Raw genomic sequence first — 19529 nt, 5'->3', positions numbered from 1 at the left:
AAGGGGTCAGAGGCCTTCTGATGTTGGTGCTGGAAGCTTCTCCTTTCTTTCCCCACAGGGTTATGGGGGCTCTCCACTCCCCGCTCTTATTTGCCTGCTTCTCCAGGGATCCCTAGAAGAGCAGTGGTTAGCAAGCATATGCTAGAGTCATCAAATACAAGTCTACAGAAATGTAGGCTTCCACTTGGGGCTGAGTTAGGGTCTCTGCTTCTGAAATTAGCAACCTCTGGTTGCTGGTGGGGGCCAGGGCTTGCTCCCTTTCTCTCCTCACATACTCTTTCCTGGGTGACCTCATCCCCTCCCGCTGCCTTAAACATCTTCCAGGTACTGGTGTCATCCACTTGTATAGTTCCAGTTCAGAAATCCCCTATCAGCTCCATTCATTCATTTGTTCATTCATTCAGCAAACATATGTGGCATCTCTGTCCCAGGTACTGCTCTACAAGCTGGATGTACAATAGGGACCCAAACAGACACCCCCTCCCCCATGCTCTCCCTGCTCACAGACACACCTGCGTGGCCGTGCCTGGGTGTCTTCACAGCTCCCTGATGCTGAGCTGTGATCCCACCCTTCTGCCTCCCTGGTCCCCCTCAGTGTGCTGCCACCATCCACCTTGAGGCTGAGACAGATGTTGTCAAAACCACCCTCTCATTCCCTAATTCACTCACTCATTTTTCGTGCATTAAATCTTTATTAAACACCTGTGAACTCTGTCCTTGGGGAAACAATGGTGAACAAGACCAACAGGATCCCTGCCCTCATGGGACTTACATTCTAATCAGGGAGAGAGGCCAGAAGACCAATAGACAAAAAATATCTCCCACCCACATTCCAACCTATTACCGAGTTCTATATTTCTAGCTCTGAAATACATGTTAGGGATTTCCCATTTCCTGCTCTTCATCCCATTCCTGCAGCCGGACTCCTGCAGGAGCCTCCTCCCAGGTCTCCCTGGGTCCCATCTGCCCTTCTGCCACCAGTCTCCACCCAGCGACCAGAGAGAGAGCATCTTAAAATGGAAACTGGATCAGATCATGTCACCCCTGCTTAGAACCCTGTCAATGGCTGGGTTCCCACTTCATGTACAATCCAGATTCCTTAGGAGGGCCTATGACACCCTGCTGCTCCTCATGCCCTTCCTGCCTCCGCAGACCTATTCATGCCTCTGCTCTCAGCCCCTGAGACCAGCAGCTCACTTTCCTGTCAGTTTCCCACACATCCCCAGCTCTCACCTTCAGTGTTTTTGCACTTGCTTTTCCCTCACAGGGACCACTTTACCCCAGCCCAGCCCAGCCCCACCCCACCTCCTTCTCTTGGCTGAGAAGGCCTGGCCGTAAATTTCACTTTCTTGGTGAGGTGTTTTCCCCTCACATCCACGTCCCTCTGCCTCTGTCAGTTTCCATCACTGCAGCCAGTGCATTTTCTTCATGGTACTTATAGTCCTTTGTAACTATGAATTGTGTATTGCCTGCTTCCCTGTAAGTTGCTAGGGCCTATAGGGGCTCAGTAAATATTTTATGAACAAATGAATGAATGGGCTGGAGATAGGCCTGGCATGAGCAGCTGCTGAACTCCATCCTCTCTTATTCCTCGCAAGCCCTGTCTCCAGCTGGCTTTTGCACCTCACTTCTAGGGCATTCCTGGGAGTCCTTGGGGAATAACGTGAGCGCTCTTCTTTTTACATTATGCATTTCCTGCCTGAGAAACTGTCAGAATAGTGAGGAAGCCTTAGAGAGAGAGTTCCCATAGCCCTTCCTCCCTCTTCCTTTTAGAACCTACCATTTTCTACCTGGTACTTTTCGGTACTTGTCAAATTCCCCTTCCCGCAGCGGCGAGTTGCTCAGAGGTGCTGGTTCATCCAGCTCCCACTCGAGGGCCTAGCTTGGTGGTCCGTGCAGAGTAGATGCTCAGCAAAATGTTGAAGTGAATGAAGAAGATGGTGAGAAAGGAAGCAATGAGTAAGAAGGAAGAGTGAGAAAGAAGGAAAGAGGAAGAGGAGGGAGGGGCAAAGGGGTTGATGAAGAGTGAAGAAGCAGAGGGAGGGAAGTGAGGTCAGGGAGTGGGAAAGAGGGAAAGAGAACCCTGGCCCAGTGTCCACCTCAAGCCAGCACCCTACCCCACCCCTTCCAGTCTTCTTGGACTCGGAGCCTACTGGGCCTGCCCCAGCCTTAGGTGGGACAGCAGGATTCCTCCAGCCTGCCACTGACACCAAGGGCACCCTGAACTCTCAGCTTAGACCCCGGGCTGCCCAAAGCAGGAGAGACTGCTCCTGAAGAGACCTCTGCAGGGACCAGAGCCCAGGATTCCTTAACGTGAGGCCCAGCTCCATCCCTGAGATCCCTAGAGACTCCCCTCAGCTCCCCTCCCCTCAGCTTCTCATATTGAGCCCCTGATCCAAGGATGATTAACTCCAAATCCAGCATCAGTGATCAAATGTTCATAGCAAACGAAGGAAAACAAACACCACCTTTCCTCCATGCCTCAGCCCTGGGGCCCCAGAGGCTTGGCTCAGAGACAGGTACCCTGCCTCCTCCCCACGCCCGGCCCAGGCCTGCCAGCTGCCCCTCGAGAAGACCAGGGGCCAGCCTCAGAGGCCCGGAGGATCTGTTCCCGGAGTAGCTGTTGCCACGGTGACCCTCCCTGGGGTGGCGGCTCCTAAGCTGCCATGGGAGGCAGAGCTGTGCCACTACCACGGTCACCATCACCACCACCAGCGCTGCCACCACGGCAAAGCTGCCCCTGGGGCCTCCCTCCTAGTTAGGCTGCTGAGAGACCAGTCTGTGCTATCCTGTCACCACGCCAGGCAGCCACAGTACCAGGGAACAGGAGTCACAATCAGCCCCCTTCCAACACCCCGGCAGCATCCCACTGTGTGCCCCAGGACCCGCTCCTCCCCTGAGGGGACGACACTGCCCCCCTGGAAAATTGATTCGGGACCTCATTTCTGTCAGCATCCCACTAGAGATGGCAACCAGCTCCCAGGGCGCCTGGGGGCAGGATGTCGAGGGCAGCAGGGAGGTAAGAAGGCTCCAGTGATACCAGGCTCCCTCTGGGCCTCAGTGCTAGGTGGTGACAAGCTGGGTTTCCCTGGACAGGACTGGAGAGTTGCTCTCTAATACTCTCCATCTTTCTTCTTGGGTTCTTTCCCACCCCTGCCAGAGGCTCTTGCTAACTACTGTCCCCTTACATACTGGCCCCCAAACATACACACACATTTCCAGAGTCGTCCTGCTCTCTTCATTTTCTAACCTATGCACAAGAAAGTATCTTGTGTCAGTCATCAGCACTCTAGTATGAATTTAGGGTCCATGTATATTTTATTTCCCAGGAGATAGGACTGTTGACCTTCCCTCAACTTGTGGAGTGAGAGCCTTGTTCTCTGTGATAGGAAGTCCTAGCAGCAGAGAGCTCCAAGCAGGATAGATAATTTTTTTGATTAGGAGAGGAAGAAATCCAAAACTTCCTGTGTGGGTCAAATTAGGGGCTGGAGCTCTACAAGGAATCCTGGCCTGACTCCAATTAACAAAGAAGGACATGGAGCAGAAAAGAGAAATCCAAAGTGATATGCAATGGAAGCTGCCTCTGTCTGGAAGATCTTCCTGCTACTTGTGCTCCCCTCTTACATTCCGCTATTGTGTCCTCAGCCTGGCAAACTCTTACTCATCTCTCAAGACCCACTCAACTGTCACCTCTGAGAATCCTTCCTGGGCTCTCCCAGGTAGAATTCCTCTGTCCTTTATGCTCTCACAGAACCTTGTATATTCCTCCATTATAGCACTTACTGCAGTGATAACTTGTTGCTTGTTTACTCATTTATGGATGCTTTCCTTATTGTTTTTACCTCCAGCCCCTGCTCAGTGGTCAGGAGCTCAAAGGTGAACAAAGGAATGAGTGAATGAATAAGGAGTGAATGAATTAGCTGCCCTCTGCTGACTTCTGCCCTTCACCCCTGTCATTCTAGTCCATGGTTGGGTTGTAAGATTTGTCCAGAATAATTATCTGGGATGCTGGACCTCTCACTCTGCCATCCCACCACCATGTGCCAGCCAAGTCTCCTCTCACCCACGCCACCCTCACCATCAGTACTCCCTTCCAAAGTTCCCCATTTCCCCTCAACTATCCAGGCTTCAGCCATCTGGGCCTTTCTTTTCTGATGTTAGTAGCTGCAATTTACATCACAGTTAACTTGGAACAGCGGAGGGCCATATCCTGGGTCCTTTCTCCCTCCATCTGCTTCCTTCTCAGTCTTCATTAGTGGTGTTCTGTGAGCCTCCCACCCACCCCAACTCTCCGAGTGCTAGTTAGGTGCTCAGGTTTGTGCTCTTGGACGAAACTCCTGCTACATAAGTGGACATAGAAAAAGAGGCTGGCAAGGTTGTTTCCAGAGGGGTCTGAGCCAATCCCACGCTATTGCTGGGCTTGAGATTCCACATCTGTGAATGGGAGTTAAGCTTCCCCTGCCTTCATCCAAGGTGGGATGATAATTAAATGAGAGTGGATGGATGAGTCCTTTGGAACTCCTGAAGCACCACTGGAGGCAAGGGGTTATCATTCTTCTGGCTTTCTCTTGAGGACTTGGGTGTTCCTCCAGAGTCAGAGGGCAGGTGCCTCTGGAAGTCATAATAGCTAACGTGGATTGAGTGTTTACGACCAGCCCAAGCCCCCTACATGGCTTAATGGATCAGAGCAGCCCCAGGAGGTAAGGGCTCTTTTTATCACTCACATTTTACAGGTGAGGAAACCAGAGAGTAATTTGACGGAGATCTCACAGATAGATTTCACAGGCGATTTTGACCATGCTTCTACACTGGCTCTGTGGCCAGCCCCTTGGCACCAGCACCACCACTGCCATTGATTTCTGGTCCACGGCCAGATTGCTAATTCTGGCTCCACTGGCTTTGCCACTTGTGAGCTGCGTGACCTTGGGCAAATGACTTAACCTTTCTAAGCATGGTCTGTGAAATGGAGATAATGATACATCTCCAGATTTTGCCCAGAGGAGTAAATGGAGGTGGAATATGTGAAGTGGCTCTAGACCCAGGCAGTAAACAGTGCTCAGTGTGTGTCCTTCCCCATTGACACTGAGAGACCCTGCCTGGCAGGCCTGACTTGCACAACAGCAGCACTAGAAGTCCTTTTCCAGAAATTCCTTGCTAGGGCCTCTCACTGTGGACTGAGAGGATGGAGGCAGGTCAAACTCGAGGCAGGGCCTTGGGACACCAGTGCTCATGAGACAACTCACTGTCATGACCATTTCTGCCTTGGTGACCCAGAAGTGGTGACACCTGTGTGCTTGCTTCCCAAAGCAGTGAGAAGCCAGAGGGAGACCCATACAGCTGCTGGCTCCAAAGGCTGCTTCCTGTGCGTGGGCACCTCGGCCCCACCTTCCATTCCCCTCTCTCCCTGCTTCCCCAGGACCTGCTGGGGCCAGGAGCTGCCCCCAAGTCCTTTCTACACACACCTGTGAGCTCCTGGGAATGAGATTCAAGGAGGCAGGGAGGTGAGAGGAAGCACAGGGGAAGACTGAAAGCAGATCTCAGAAGCTGAGAAGAGGAAGATGAAGAGGAGGAGGAGGGGGAAGGGAGAGTGACAGAGAGAGGAGCAGGAGCTGGCGGAGCAGGGAGAGAAAAAGCAGGCAGGGAAGGGGGAGGGGCAGAGGAGGGGAAGGAGGAGGGACTGCGCCCGGCTGTGGGCAGAGGCTGCGGGGCCTAAAATGAACTGAACAGGCTGGAAATAGAACAGCTGGGCAAACCCCAAACGCTTTGTTTGGGTGTCTGCTGAGCAAGCACGTGAATGAGCAGAACAGGGGCAACAATGCAAGGAAGAAGTGGCTCATTTCACTCTGGAGGCAGGTCAGAACAAGAGGCATGTGTTCCAGTCCAGCACAGATTAGTCGGGATTCTTTTTCCAGGATGTTTTCTTTACGTAATCATTATTTTTAACAGGCTGGCTTGGTGGCGGGATTAGCCTGACGCCACCCCATCCTTGGCAGGTGGAAGGTTTGAGTTACTTTGAGACCAAGACCACTCTGGGTTCTTATTCTAACTGTAGATGCCACTGGCTTCGGGAGAAGAGATCTTAGTCCATTTTCTAAATGGAGGTTTAGGAATCTAAGCTGTGTAATGGAATACTATTTCCCTTATTAGAACAAACCCTAACTCGGGTGTGGTGGCACACGTCTGTAGTCCCAGCTACTCAGCAGGCCGAGATGGGAGGATGGCTTGAGCCCAGGAGTTTGAGGTTGCAGTGCACTATGATAGCACCTCTAAATTAGTCACGACACTGCAGCCTGGGCAACATAGCGAGACTCTGTCTAAAAATAATAATAATAAAAAATAACAAAACCCAGTTCCAGGAAGGGTCAGGACTAGCCTGAGGGGCCCTGCCTGTCTCAGCTCACAGAACGGCACCATGCCTCACACACACCAGCACACTTCGCCCTGGGAGGTGCCCAGGCCACCTGAGGTTCTGCCATGGGCTGGTTCCTTCCCTGATCACCAGCAGCGCCACCTCTGTGTTTTTCCTCTCCTCTCCCCACAACCCCCGACACACAATACGAAGAACCTTCAGTCCAGAAATTAGATACGGGACCAGCAGAGGCTGTGAAGATAACTGGAGCCAAGTGGCCCTAAGAGCTGCCATTTAGCCCGATCCAAGGCGTCTGCACTGTGGGGCATTTGCTTCATCACTGACTTCTCTAGAATTCAGGTCAGCTCTACTTGGGCCTGAATGTGGACAGGAATTAGGGGGTCCAAACTCCAGCCTCGCTTCCACCATGGGCCGTGCAGTCTTTGGCAACTTGCTTAACTTGGCTGAGTTTCAGTTCCCCGTTTGTAAAATTGGGGATAATACTGCCCACCTCAGCGGGTTCTCATAAATGAGATCCTGTGTCCCTCCTACTTAGCTCAATAACTTGACATTTTATAAGGTTTAATTTCCTTCCTTCCTCTCTCCTTTCTTTTCTGAATGAGCTCTAAGAACCTTTCCCAATTCGCTAGAGAACCTTTGAGGAAAGCTAAATTGAGGAGAAAAGGAACACAGCCCAGCCCACAGCCTCCCCATGAGGGGCTGGGGCTGGAGGAGCAGGTCTGGCAGAGGAAGGAAGGGGAGACATGGGTGATCAGAAGGTCTCAATCTAAGTGCTGATGGCTTCTGTGACAGAGAGGCAACTGAACCTGTATATGGTATTTGGATCACAGCTGGAAATCAGACTGGATTTTGGCTTTAATAAAATATTTGACATTTTGTGGAGCTCAGTTTTAAACATGGGGCTGGGAGCTGGCAGACCTAGGTCCATTCCTCAAGTTCTAACTCAGTTCCCCCTGCTGCTCTGGGCTTCAGTATTCTCTGCTCTCCCTGTCATCAGATGGCATTCACATGAAGACCCAGCTGGTGATCAATTCATGGCAAAAAGTGTCAGAAGCTAGAAGACTTATCTCGGGTCAGTGTTTTCGACGGGGTAGTTACCCTGCACGTGGTGATTGTACAACCCTAAATGGAAATAGGACCCTAAAGTCCATTCTCTTCTAATACTAGCCACTTAGAAACATATCAGCAACCATAAGGAAGCTGATTTAAGACCCCTTGGCCCCACTCCCATAATGCACGCCCAACAGAGTTGGCTTGACTATGGAACCATCCCAAAATCTCTCCTCCACACTGCCTCTTCTCTTCCTCTTCTCTTCTCTTGGCCTGAAGAAGCTTGCTCAGTGCACGTATCTTGTCTTCAGGTAGAACTAGAAGTTGAACAAGTCAGTTTCCTCTTTCTGACATTGAAAGGGTGGGGATCAAGGAGGATGTTTCAGAGAACGAAGAGGTTCTTGGCTCTTTGTACTATCTGTGCCTATTCCAGCTCTAGCTGCCCTTGTTTGACCTGCTTCTTGCAGGAGGTAGTGACCAGCATCGTAGGGAATGCCCATGAAGTACTCTGGGCTTCTCCGATGTAAAGGGCGAGAAAAATCAAAGCCAGCTCTTATCTCCATCCAGATGGTGGGGATAAAAACAGTCCAAGCCCGTTTCTTGCCTCACTTGTCCAGTGGCTAAGCTAATGCCAAACTGGGATTTCTCTGAACTCGTGTTAACCCGACCTCAAGGCTGCCAGATATCAGCTACTAAATCACCAATCTATAAAAGTCATCTTGCAGCCTTTTCCAGATCCCAAAAGGAGTCTTTAGTCCATCCTGACCTCAGAAGCCACCTTGCATCCTCTGCCAATGCTTTCTTCTTCCTGTATTTAGGAATCACATCTATCACCTGGGGTCCAGAAAATATTTTTAGCTACCAACCATGACTCAGACTTCATCCCCATTTACAACCGTGTGACTAGAGGGTAGGGAGTTGGAGAAGATTCCTCCAGCCACAGAACAGCTCCTTGAACAAGCTTTTGCTAAAAGACAAGTCTGGTCATGCCCTTCCTTTTCCGAAAAGTCCTCTCTGACTCCCTGCTGGATAAAGGTTAGAAGCCTGAGCGTGGCTTCCCCAGAACCTTCACCATCTGGTCCCAGCCTCTCTTTTGGACCTCAGTCAGTCCCTGCCCTCCCACACACTCGCACTCCAATCCCATGCACATAGAAGTGTTTGAATGTATGTACTTTCCTGCTTTGGGTCGCACACTTCCCTTTGCTTGGGGTGTCCCCTGGCCTTCCTCCACCTGTGAATCTGCTCATCCTTTGTGAAGTCTTTTCTTTCTTTTTCTTTTCTTTTTTTTTTTTTTTTTGGTACACATTTATTGGGTACAAGTGCAATTTTGTCGCATGCATAGTTGCACAGTAGTTATATCAGGGCTTTTAGAGTATCGGTCACTCAAATAACATACATTGTACCCATTAAGTAATTTCTCATTGTCCACCCCTCTCCCACCCTCTCTGCCTCTGAGTCTCCATTGTCTGTCATTCCACTCTCTACATCCATGTGTACACATTTTTAAGCTCCCACTTATGAGTGAGAACATATTTGTCTTTCTATGTCTAACTTATTTCACCTCTTGTTCCAGCTATGTTGGTGTAAAAGACACAATTTCATTCTTTTTGTGGCTGAATAGTATTCTGTGTGTATGTGTATCACATTTTCTTTATCTACTAATCATCTATTGGTGGGCAGGGCATTTAGGTTGATTCCATGTCTTTGCTATTGTGAATAATACTGCAGTAAACATACGAGTGCGGGTATCTTTTTTTTTTTTTTTTTTTCAGGCAAGATCTAGCTCTGTCACCAAGACTGGAGTGCAATGATACCATCACAGCTCACGGCAGCCTTGACCTCTCAGGCCCAAGTGATCTTCCTCTGAGTAGCTGGGACCACATGCCATCATGCCCGGCTAAGTTTTCATTTTTTGTAGAGATGGGGTCTTGCCATGTTACCCAGGCTGGTCTGGAACTTCTGGGCTTGGGCAATCCTCCCGCCTCAGCCTCCCAAAGTGTAGGGAATATAGGTGGGAGCCACTAGGCCTGGCTTTCTTTTAGATTTATTGATTTCTTTTATGAAGTCTTTTCTTTTTTCTTTTCTTTTTTTTAAACAGTCTTGCTCTGTCACCCAGGCTGGAGTGCAGTGGCACAATCTCAGCTCACTGCAACCTCTGCCTTCTGGGTTCAAGCGATTCTTCTGCCTCAGCCTCTCAAGTAGCTGGGACTACAGGTGCGTGCCACCACGCCCGGCTAATTTTTGTATTTTTAGTAAAGACGGGTTTTTTGGTCAGGCTGGTCTCAAACTCTGACCTTGTGATCCACCCACCTCAGCCTCCCAAAGTGCTGGGATTACAGGCGTGAGCCACCACACCCGGCCTTGTGAAGTCTTTTCTAATCCACCCTGTCCCACCGGCAGAATGTTTTGCCCCTCAGCCAGTGATATGCTTTACAAGAGCATTTGTTGCACTAGATGTTTGCTCGGCTGCTTTCCACAGGCCCTTTCAAAGGCCATAGATTAGACCCACCTTTCCTGTAGCCCTGGCCAACTAGATCACAGGGACCTATGTAGATATGGTAGGAAAAATGATCCAGAATGTAGCTGTGACCTAGAGGATGCCTGCATGTTCCTTCAATATCGTACTAAGGCTTTGTCTGTCATGAAGATTATTAATTTTCTAGAAGTGTGCTATCAACAGATGGCTATTGAACACTTGAAATGTGGCTAGTGCCTCATGTCAAAATGACAATATTTTGAATGTGTTAAATAAATTATTAAAATGAATTTCTCCTGTTTGTTTTTATTTTTTAATGTGGCTACTAGAAAAATTTAAATTATACACCTGGTTCACTTTATATATCCACTGGAAAGTGCTGCAGTAGAAGACAATAATTGTTTGACTTTGTCATTTGCTATTATTAATTAAGGGCTCAGAGTGTGAAGTTACATATTAACTTATAGGTTTTTTGTTTGTTTGTTTGTTTTTGCCTGATAGAGATTCAAATGATTTGTATCCAGCAGGAAAAATAACCCCAGTTTTATTTCCCTGTAGGACATTAACTAGATTTGTATTTTTTTAAAAATTATTTTGGTGTGCCTTTCTTTTAAATCCCAGTTCCTCAAATGCTCTTTGAATCAACTTTATTATCGTATTGTTTCCCTTGTCAGTTAATGAGTTCAGTAAAATCTTTGATACATATTCATACTTTAACTGTATGAGACTTGTGTTTCTAACTTTTTGGAAATTATACTTTGACATATCTCTGTCTCCTGTTCGGCTTGAGGGCAGAGACTCAATTATTAACTTACCTAGTATTAAGTGGGTCTCAGTAAATGTTGAATGAATAAAAAGCACTTGTTTAGAATTGAGGCCAAAAGTTTAAACTGCCAGCCAAACTTTGTGGTGGGATCCCTATCAGCCACATGTCTGGAGAGTGGCAGATGTAGGAAAGATGAGACATTCTTTTCAGGATCCTGAACTATTTGGGTGGTTTCCCAGTTTGGGGGGCCTGTGATCCCAAGGGGATGCTGGCCAAAGCAAGTCCCTTCTGTCAGCTCAAGGGTGAGGTCCTCTCAGGCTCCCCACCCTGTCCACCCACCTAGGGTGCTGCAGGAAGTATGGAGCCCAGATAGGACTCTTGTCCCTTCCTGCCCAATGGCCAACTACATCACTATGAAGATTCTGTCAGACAACCCTAACTGCTTCTCACCATCTGGACACAGAGGCACCTTTGTTGTTAGAGGTCAGTAGCAGAGCAGGCCACTTTTTTTCTGGGGGCCCTAGAAAAAATTCTTTCGGTCCTGCATCCTGGCAGACAATTGTAAGAATGTCTCTTCCCCTTTACCCTCCTGCCCATCTCCACAATAAGGGATGGCAGGCTGGTAACTGAGGGTGAAAGTTGCTTGCAAATTCCTTGAGGAGAGAAGCTGTTGATTTGTATGCCTGGCACCTGGTTAGCACGTTGCCTGGCATACAGCAGACACTCAGTGAATGCTAATCCACCTCCCCTCCCTCGGCCCGACTTCAGCACCAGAGCCAGCTTCCTTCCAATGAGCCTGATATATAGACTCCTTGGCCTGGACAGAACACTGATTAATCAATCCCCCCTCTGGGAGTCTTGAGCAGGATCAGCTGATAATTAGGCATCAAGCTTAGAGTTGGTGACCTTTTAGAAGTGTCACTGCTCTTGTCTGCTCTCCTTAAAAGAAAAGAGAAATTGGTAGAGGCTTTGCTTCTGGAGAAGGAGAATAAAAGCATTGCTTTAAAAAAATTGTTGCCAAATAGACATAACATAGATTTATTATTTTAACCATTTTTTTTCAGTGACATTAAGTACATTCACATGTTGTGCAACCTATACAGCCATCCATCTCCAGAACTCTTTTTATCTTTCCAAACTGAGACTCTGCACCCATTAAACAATGACTCCTCATTCTCTTCTCCCCCAGTCTCTAGCAACCAGCATTCTACTGTCTTTGTGAATTTGACTAAGTACTCCATATGAGTGGAATCATACGTTTTCAAGTCCCACCTTGAAGCTGTTATCAGCGAACACTTTCCTTAATTAACAATTAACACCTTAGCAAGAATTAGTTGCTGACAACAGGAATGGGTCATCACTCCTTTTCTCATGCCAAATGAAACACTCTCTTCCATATGGTTCCCAGACACAGCTCCCCTTTCCCGGGCTCCCCCACCTCCCTCCTCCTACATGACCAGGCCTCGCACACTCATCTGGCTGATGCCTACTCAGCTCAACCCTCATCTCCAGCCAGAAGTCCAGACAGACCCCTGGAAGGGGTCTCTCCTCCCTCCTCCATGTCCTCTAGGCTGCCATCTGGTAGGCCACCCCGTATCTTGCCCTACTGCCTTCTACACTCACTCCCTCTGGCCACAAGCTCCCTGAGGGCACAGTTCCCACCAGTCTCTTTGTATGGCTTGCACCTACCAAACCAGGCCTTTGAGTTGCTTAGAATAATTCATATGTCACATTTGGCACCACTGCACAAGCCTGAGCCATTTTGTGGTTGGAAACTCCCAGGAAAAGAGATGGAGTTATCCTCTTGGAGAAATATGCCTGCATGGTTGGTGTAAGGAAGGGCCAGGGGCACTGTCAGTGTGGATAGAGATTCCTGTCCTTAGGAAAAGCAAATTGCCAAGGGGATGAATTAGTTTTGAGACCTTCAGCACAGTTATTCCTTCCTTTATTCACTCAGTCATCCTACAAATATGCAGTGGCACTTGCTCTGAGTGAGGCACCCAGCAAGGCCCCCAAGGGAAAAGAGGAAAGGAAGACCCCCTCGGAGGTACTGTGTGCTCATACACAGCCAGTCTGCTGGGAAAGGACCAGTCTCCTAGGAGAGGCCCTGGGCTTCTCTGGGAGGAGGAGAGGAGCAACTAGGGTAGGGGAGGCTAGGCCAAGCCCATCAGGTGGAGAAGCAGGTGGCTGTTTCTGAAGCCTCAAGCCCATGGACTGCCTTGAAGCCCTGGCCTCACCTCCTGGAGGCTTAGCTATTCTCCAGCTTTTGAGGTCAGTTCTGGGGGATAGGACTAGGGCCATGTAGCAGGCAGAGAGGGGAGACAGGTCCTAGGCAAACAGGAACAACCAGGTATCCCTTGTGGCAGCTGCTTCTACCCAGAGGGTGGCAGGGGAGTGCCTGCAGGGTAGAGTGGTCTATTGGCAGGAGTCCCTGTAGGACCTCTATGTGAGGGGCCCCAACGTCACTGCATGCTAGTCTGGCTTGACTTAGAGAGTCCACTTAGAGGACTTCAAGCTCCACAGGCCAAGAACATTGTTATGGTTTGGCTGTGTCCCCACTCAAATCTCATCTTGAATTGTAGCACCCATAATTCCCATGTGTTGTGGGAGGGACCTGGTGGGAGGTAATTGAATCATGGGGCAGGTCTTTCCCATGCTGTTCTCATGATAGTGAATACATGTCATGAGAACTGATGGTTTTATAAAGGGGAGTTCCCCTGCACACTCTCTCTTGCCTGCCACCATGTAAGACGTGCCTTTGCTCCTCCTTCACCTTCCGCCATGATTGTGAGGCCTCCCCAGCCATGTGGAACTGTGAGTCCATTAAACCTCTTTCTTTTGTAAATTACTCAGTCTCAGGTATGTCTTCATTAGCAGCTTGGGAACAGACTAATAGAAACATGAAGTCTATAGTAGAAAGTGACATAATTTGAATCTGCTCAGAGGGCAAGCATTTGGGATTATTTACCCAAGAGAGAAGGAGGAATTTAAGTGACTTGGTTATCATGATTATTTTTAAGGTGTTAAGCTGACAACATTAACTCGAGTGGTCCTCACAGCAACCCTATGAGAGGAGCAGGGCAGAAACAGTGATCCCATTATGGAGGCAAAGACAACAAGGCACAAAAGGTTAAGGCCCTTGCTGGCCACTCACTTCATCAGTAGAAGAGTTGGGGTTTGACCCCAGTGTTTCTGTCCTTGGTGCAGGGTCCTTGCTCAACCAGCCTGCCTCTCCTTACTTCATGGGTCTAATGGGGGCCCCACATTAGGGGGACTTTGAGAGCAAGCCCATGATGGTGAGCGCTCCAGCTGCTCCAGGCAGCCCTTCTGAGGAGGGGCCAAAGGAGGGAGCAAGAGGTGGGGCAGGCTCTGAGTCACTCCAGGCCTGCACAGCCCACCAACCTCTCATCCCCACTCCTAATCAAGGTGCCCAGAACCCAGAAAGCCTGGAGCTTGAGTTCATTTATCTTACCAGGCATTGGCAGGGGCAGCTTGGGGAGCTCGGAGGCCTCCTGGCTAGGGGAGGATGTCCAGGTTCTGTGACTCTCAGTGTGCCCATAAGAAAATAAATCCATTAAAGTGATTTCTTTTTCCTTCCAACCAAAAAATGAGGTTCATAACCCATCCTTGGCTACCAGAGAACAGCCCTCTCCGAATTCCTTCCCTACCTTGGTTACAGCTATTAAATTGGTCATTTGGGTTTCACAGGATGAAAGTCTGCCCTGCAAAACCTGTGACTGGGCCTGGTTAATTTACTGGCTCAGGCCTGAGAGAAGGGTGGAGAGAGGCTTAGCTTTCCACTCCACTGGCTGTCTTGGGCACAGATGGAACTTGCCTGGATGGAGCACTCAGAAATGCTCTCCCTTGATCACTGGAGAGAGGTTGGATGGCTCAGCTGAAACCCTGCCCCTCTGCTCAAGAAACTTCCTGATGCCCTGCCTCCCGAGAATGGCTCTGGTACAATATCACATTCATTGAGCATCTACTGTGTGCCAAATATTTTACATATCTCACTCAATTCTAACACAATCCTTCAAAAGAGATATTATCTCCACTCTAAAAATGAGAAATCTGAGCATCAGGGAAGTTAAGTTAACTTGTCTGTGTCAGGCAGCTAGTGAGTTGCAGAACCATGGCGTGGATCTATTGTAATCTCACCACAGTCCCTTCAGGTATGTGTTGTTATCAACTTTTCTTAGGATAGGAGAAGAAATTAGGACTCAAATAGGCTAATTATAGGCTAATTATGTCTGCCCAAGGCAAGCAACTCCCCAATGTATGTTTGTGATCTTATCTCCCTGCTCTCCCAGGCAGGCCGATTCCCTCACCCCATATTTAGTGGGGCCTCCACGCCTTTGCTAGGTCTCCTCCACTCAACACTCTTCCCCAGCCCCATCCTCTCTGCCAGCTCTCTGAAGCCGGTATATCTTCCCAGTCCAATGCACAATGGCTCCCTCCACAAAGCCTTCCCCAGTACTTGGGGCCATGCTGACCCCATGCTGATCATCCTTTCCTCCCCTTTCCAATCTCCAACCACATTTACTGACCATGAGGGCACTTCATTGTTGTCTGTTTATGCGTCTTCTTCTTTTGCACATGTGTGCCTTGTTTCTGTCCGCTCTGGTCTTCCCTAAAGAATAACAACCAATCATGAGAGATGTCTCATTGCTTACAGCCCTGAGATGTCAACTCTAGATTCTACAAGTGTCTTCACAGTGGAGACCACATTCATGCATCTGCCACAGCATCTAGCATAGTGTCAACCACAAACAGAGTGTTGAATAAATTCCACACATCTGTATGTTATTGTTCAAAGCATTTGAATGTCCCCTGTCTTGATGCATTCTCCTGAGAACAGTGTGAGGTGGGGTCCAGGCTCTGAGGGGCTAGTGCTGTAGCTAAGGTCAGTGGAAGACCCGGACCAGGACCCAGATTTTCTGATCCTGAGTCTAGGGCTCTTTCCTCTGCTCAGGCCACAGATAATCAACTGTTTCTTGGAACATGTTCCAATCAGCTTATTTTCTCCACTGTTCCTTATTCCACAGAGCCATGAGAAGGGAGCCTTCCTTGTTGACAGTGTTATCAGACTGGCTCTGAGGGCAGCAGAAGTCAGAGGGCAGGGGTGGTGAAAGCATCTCAAATGAAGCTCTGAATGAGTCCAGCCACCTGGCTAGGCTGAAGTCCTGGTCAAGAGAGGCCCTTCCCAGTTCCCCTCAGGGGTTCTTGGGTCTATAGGGCCCCTACCCTACTTCACGGCTGTGCAGAGAGCCACCAATAGAGGCAGGTGATCAGTTGCAGACCAAGCTCCAGGTACCCTCAGGAGCCTTCCTCTAGCAGGAAGGGGAAGGAAAACCCTCAGAGGCCTGCTACTGCCTCATGAGAAGGAAGAAATAGGCAGAAGTGGGGGGGTGTTTCTGTTGTTGTTTTGCCTGCAGGGTTCCAGGAGGGAACCCCAAGCAGCTCTGCTGTGGATATCCCCCATCAGACATATCTGGAGATGCTTTGTCAGAAAGGAGGATTCGGTTGCATGCAACCATTCCCATTCTCAGCTAGACAGCCTGCGGGATTTGGGTGCATCCAGGAGCCCAGCCCCTTCTCTCTGCTCTAAGCCAACCAGCTAGCCACAGGATCTGACCCCTGAGGCTTGGGAGGATGGTCAGGGCCATTGTGGCATCTTCATGTGATCCAGTGCATCATTTGCACCTCATGTTCCTTCATAGCACCCACTGCACATCCAAGAACATCCCCAGAGAGTCATGGTCATTTTCCATTTCTCCATCTTGTGGCTTATCTGCCATGTGGAGGAGGCCAGGTTGGAGCTAAAGACTGGGGCTGAGCGTGTGACACCTGCTTTTTGAGAGCAGCCCTGGCACAGGCTGCCTGCTGTAAACTCTGTACAGCTTCCTGCCCTGGGAAATGCAGAATTAATTGAATGACATGTGCAGTGATTACAGGAACAAGGAGATGAGTTGGGGGGAGGACTGTCTGTAGATCCTGCCAAGGAGACTAGGAATAAATTCAAACCGTCACCTTATACTGAGCTCCCTTAGCAGGTGTCAGTGTAGCAGTCACCTCGTCTATCCCAAATACAGCACCTTACAGCCTGAGCACATACTTTGCAGAGCCAGCCAGAGCCTCTGGGAGGCCCACAAGAAGGCTGCAGCAGTGCTGTAGAACAGCCCACAGCAGTTGTAGCAATGCCATTCCAGTCCATCCCATTCCATTCAATTCTGTATTAGCTCACCACCTACTACGTTCTGGAAAAGGTGCCAACATTATAAGTAAAATAATCTTCAAGTTGATGAAGCTCACTGCATAGCAGAGGAGACATCCAAGTATATACAGATAGCATTTCTGGACTTGCAGAGATGATTCTGATTTAAGACGTTTGGTAAACTCTGGTGACAGCAGGGAACATACACTCTCTTTTTTTCACCCCTGTAATCCCAGTGCCTGGCACAGAGCCTGGAGCAGAGTAGGTGCTTAATAGATGGTTGGCAAATGAGCAAATGCCTAGATCGTCTGAGGTGGACAAACAAGTTCCCTAGAGCTCTGCAGGGAGTTAAGATTCAATGTGCTCTCTGCTGGTTGTGCCCCTGGAACCCCCTGGTTTCCTCTCAGGAGGTCCTCTTCACTTCAGCCTCTTCTCTCCAACCCACCCCTCAGACTTAGGCTCTGCAGTTTTGCATTCAACACCCTACTCCATGTCCCCAAGCACAAGTTGCCAAAGATAACTAATATTAGCAGGTTAGAGTCAGCACAGATATACTTTAAGATGCTTAGCAGGGCTGGAGAGCCCTAGACAGAGCCGGGTGTATTTTTAGCTCTTTGGGTATCTGGAAAGGTATTGAGATGCAGTCATTGCTACAGACACCCAGGCAAATCAGTATTCTGCTACTGGCCTCCCCATACCAGGCAGTTTCCATTCAGTGTCTCAAAAGCAAGGGTTGCCATGGAGATTGAGTGCCAGGACAACTGAACTTCCTCTCAGGAAACAACAGCACAGGTGGAGCTCTGGGCCAATGGGGATCAAGAAGCTCCTCAGATGGCCACAGCTTTCTCTCCTGAAGGCAAATGATGGCAAGAGGTCCCTGGCACCCTCAGAAGGGGTCAGCCAGAAGATGGAGGACACTGTCTCTGGAACTTCATTCAGGGAGGGGTTGATTCTATTTCTCACTCACACTTGCTGTGGACTGCTTTAGTTCTCTTCCTGGCCCTTCCTTCCACAAAGGGATTTGGCCACCCAAGAAGCAGTCTGGAAGCTGCTCAGGGAGGAAGGTGGCAGGGCCATTTTGTAGTAGAGGCCAGTTCTGGCAAACACCTAGAACACAAGCTCTGCATGAGGCTGGGGGAGGCCAGGTCAGTCCTGCAGCCATTAGAATTACAGTAGCCCACTCTTCTGGGTGGCACTGTACAGGACCATCTTATCCTATTCTTGCTATCATCTGGGGAAGCAGCCAAGACAGGTGGCATGATCTCCACTTTCCTCCTGCATTCAACAAACATTTCCTGTGTACCTGACATGTTAGACAACCGACATGAAAACCCAAGGCTCCAAGAGGCTATGAAACCCACCTACAGTTACAAAGCTATTAAGGGTGGAACCAGAAGAGCTCCCAGATCTCTCCAATCCATAGATTCAGAGGGATATGAGCCCAAAGAATCTTTTAGAGAATATTTAGTGTGACCCTCACACTTCAGAGAAAATAAACTGAGGCCCCGAAAGAGCACATAACTTGGTCACTCAAAACTTGTAGTGGAGCAAGGCCAAGATTCTTATGCCCAGTCTTCTCATCACCCGTAGCTCTTCCCAGATGTTCCAGCTTTTACTGGACATCACGCTGTGTCAGGCAGTGGATCAGCTAAGAATTACATTTAGTTGTGATTAATGAAGACCTGACCACAGTGACTTAAACAGGGGCTTACGTCTCACTCATAAAAGTCCAGAGGCGATGGAGGCCTTGCTCACTCCCGGCCCGGTCGCAGTGGTTGCAGCGGAAGAAAGACGAGTCCGCAGTGGACGGGAAGCGCCGTCACGCCCCAGTATTACAAGGACAAGCTAGAGGGCTGCGTGTGCGCGGGTGTGAAGGAGGACCTGGGCGTGTGTCTGTTGCAGTCCAACTGTGTGGTCCAGGAAGGAAAATCCCCTCTGCAGTGTTTGAAGGAAGGATACTGCAAAGCTTTGAAATACTCATTTTTTGAGTATAAAAGATCAGTGTTGGATACTAGGTCAAGAATCAGAGGAAGAAAGGGATATTGATACATTATCTTGAAGCCAAGATGAAAACAACAAAGGATTTTCTCTGGTTATCAACACAAAGAAGGCAAAACAGGAAACATACTTTTTACTACATCTGTTTGGTTGGACCAGTTTTCCCCTCCATGGAACACTAAAGAAAATGAATGAGTTCTGTTTTTGAATATGTATAAAGTAAATGATTCTCTTGATCCAAGTTATTTTTAGAAGAAAAACCTAATTAAACAGTTATGAGTTGGGAGCATAATAAATGTGTTTTGAGAATTGTTCTAAAGCACAGAGAATGGAAAGATTGTTATTTGCAAACTTGACTCTTCAATCGAATTACACAATTTGTACAGGCCACTGATGTGACTGACACAGTTGATAACATGGAGCCTGTCCAGAAGATGTCAGTTGGGAAAGTTTAGGGTAAAACTTTTTCTTTAGTTCAGTCTTTCCTGTCTAGTTCTAAAATAAATTGTGTTTGATTCCCTCCCCTGCCGCAAAAAAAAAAGTCCCTGGGCCGGGTGCGTTGGCTCACGCCTGTAATCCCAGCACTTCGGAAGGCCAAGGCGGGTGGATCACGAGGTCAGGAGATCGAGACCATCCTGGCTAACACGGTGAAACC

The 19529-nt window shown here is 48.8% G+C and overlaps 2 protein-coding genes across 2 annotated transcripts in view; both read left to right on the top strand.

Moving 5' to 3' along the window:
• Positions 1-10143, top strand: part of KCNC4 (potassium voltage-gated channel subfamily C member 4) — a 36747-nt gene extending 26604 nt beyond the window's left edge. The window contains exon 4 of the mRNA XM_054442352.1: positions 9193-10143. Coding sequence (XP_054298327.1) covers positions 9193-9203 — 11 coding nt within the window. The 3' untranslated portion in view covers positions 9204-10143. The remainder of the gene's footprint in view (positions 1-9192) is intronic.
• A 6275-nt stretch (positions 10144-16418) lies between these two features.
• On the top strand, positions 16419-18922 carry LOC129041791 (cytochrome c oxidase assembly factor 5-like). Its single transcript, XM_054497333.1, has 2 exons — positions 16419-16474; positions 18649-18922. The coding sequence occupies exons 1-2, from the start codon at positions 16419-16421 to the stop codon at positions 18920-18922; spliced, it is 330 nt and encodes a 109-aa protein (XP_054353308.1).
• Positions 18923-19529: the final 607 nt, after the last annotated feature.

The sequence above is a fragment of the Pongo pygmaeus genome, chromosome 1, assembly GCF_028885625.2.
Source record: "Pongo pygmaeus isolate AG05252 chromosome 1, NHGRI_mPonPyg2-v2.0_pri, whole genome shotgun sequence".
Classification (NCBI taxonomy): domain Eukaryota; kingdom Metazoa; phylum Chordata; class Mammalia; order Primates; family Hominidae; genus Pongo; species Pongo pygmaeus.
Note: the sequence above shows the minus strand (reverse complement) of the source record. Positions and strands in the feature narration are given on the sequence as shown.

What these genes read in the sequence shown, in the direction of transcription:
- LOC129041791 (XM_054497333.1), top strand. Translation starts at nt 16,419, where the DNA reads ATGGTCATTTTCCATTTCTCCATCTTGTGGCTTATCTGCCATGTGGAG. An exon ending in TGCCATGTGGAGGAGGCCAG is followed by an intron (nt 16,475 to 18,648) that starts GTTGGAGCTAAA and finishes GCCCGGTCGCAG; the next exon opens with TGGTTGCAGCGGAAGAAAGA.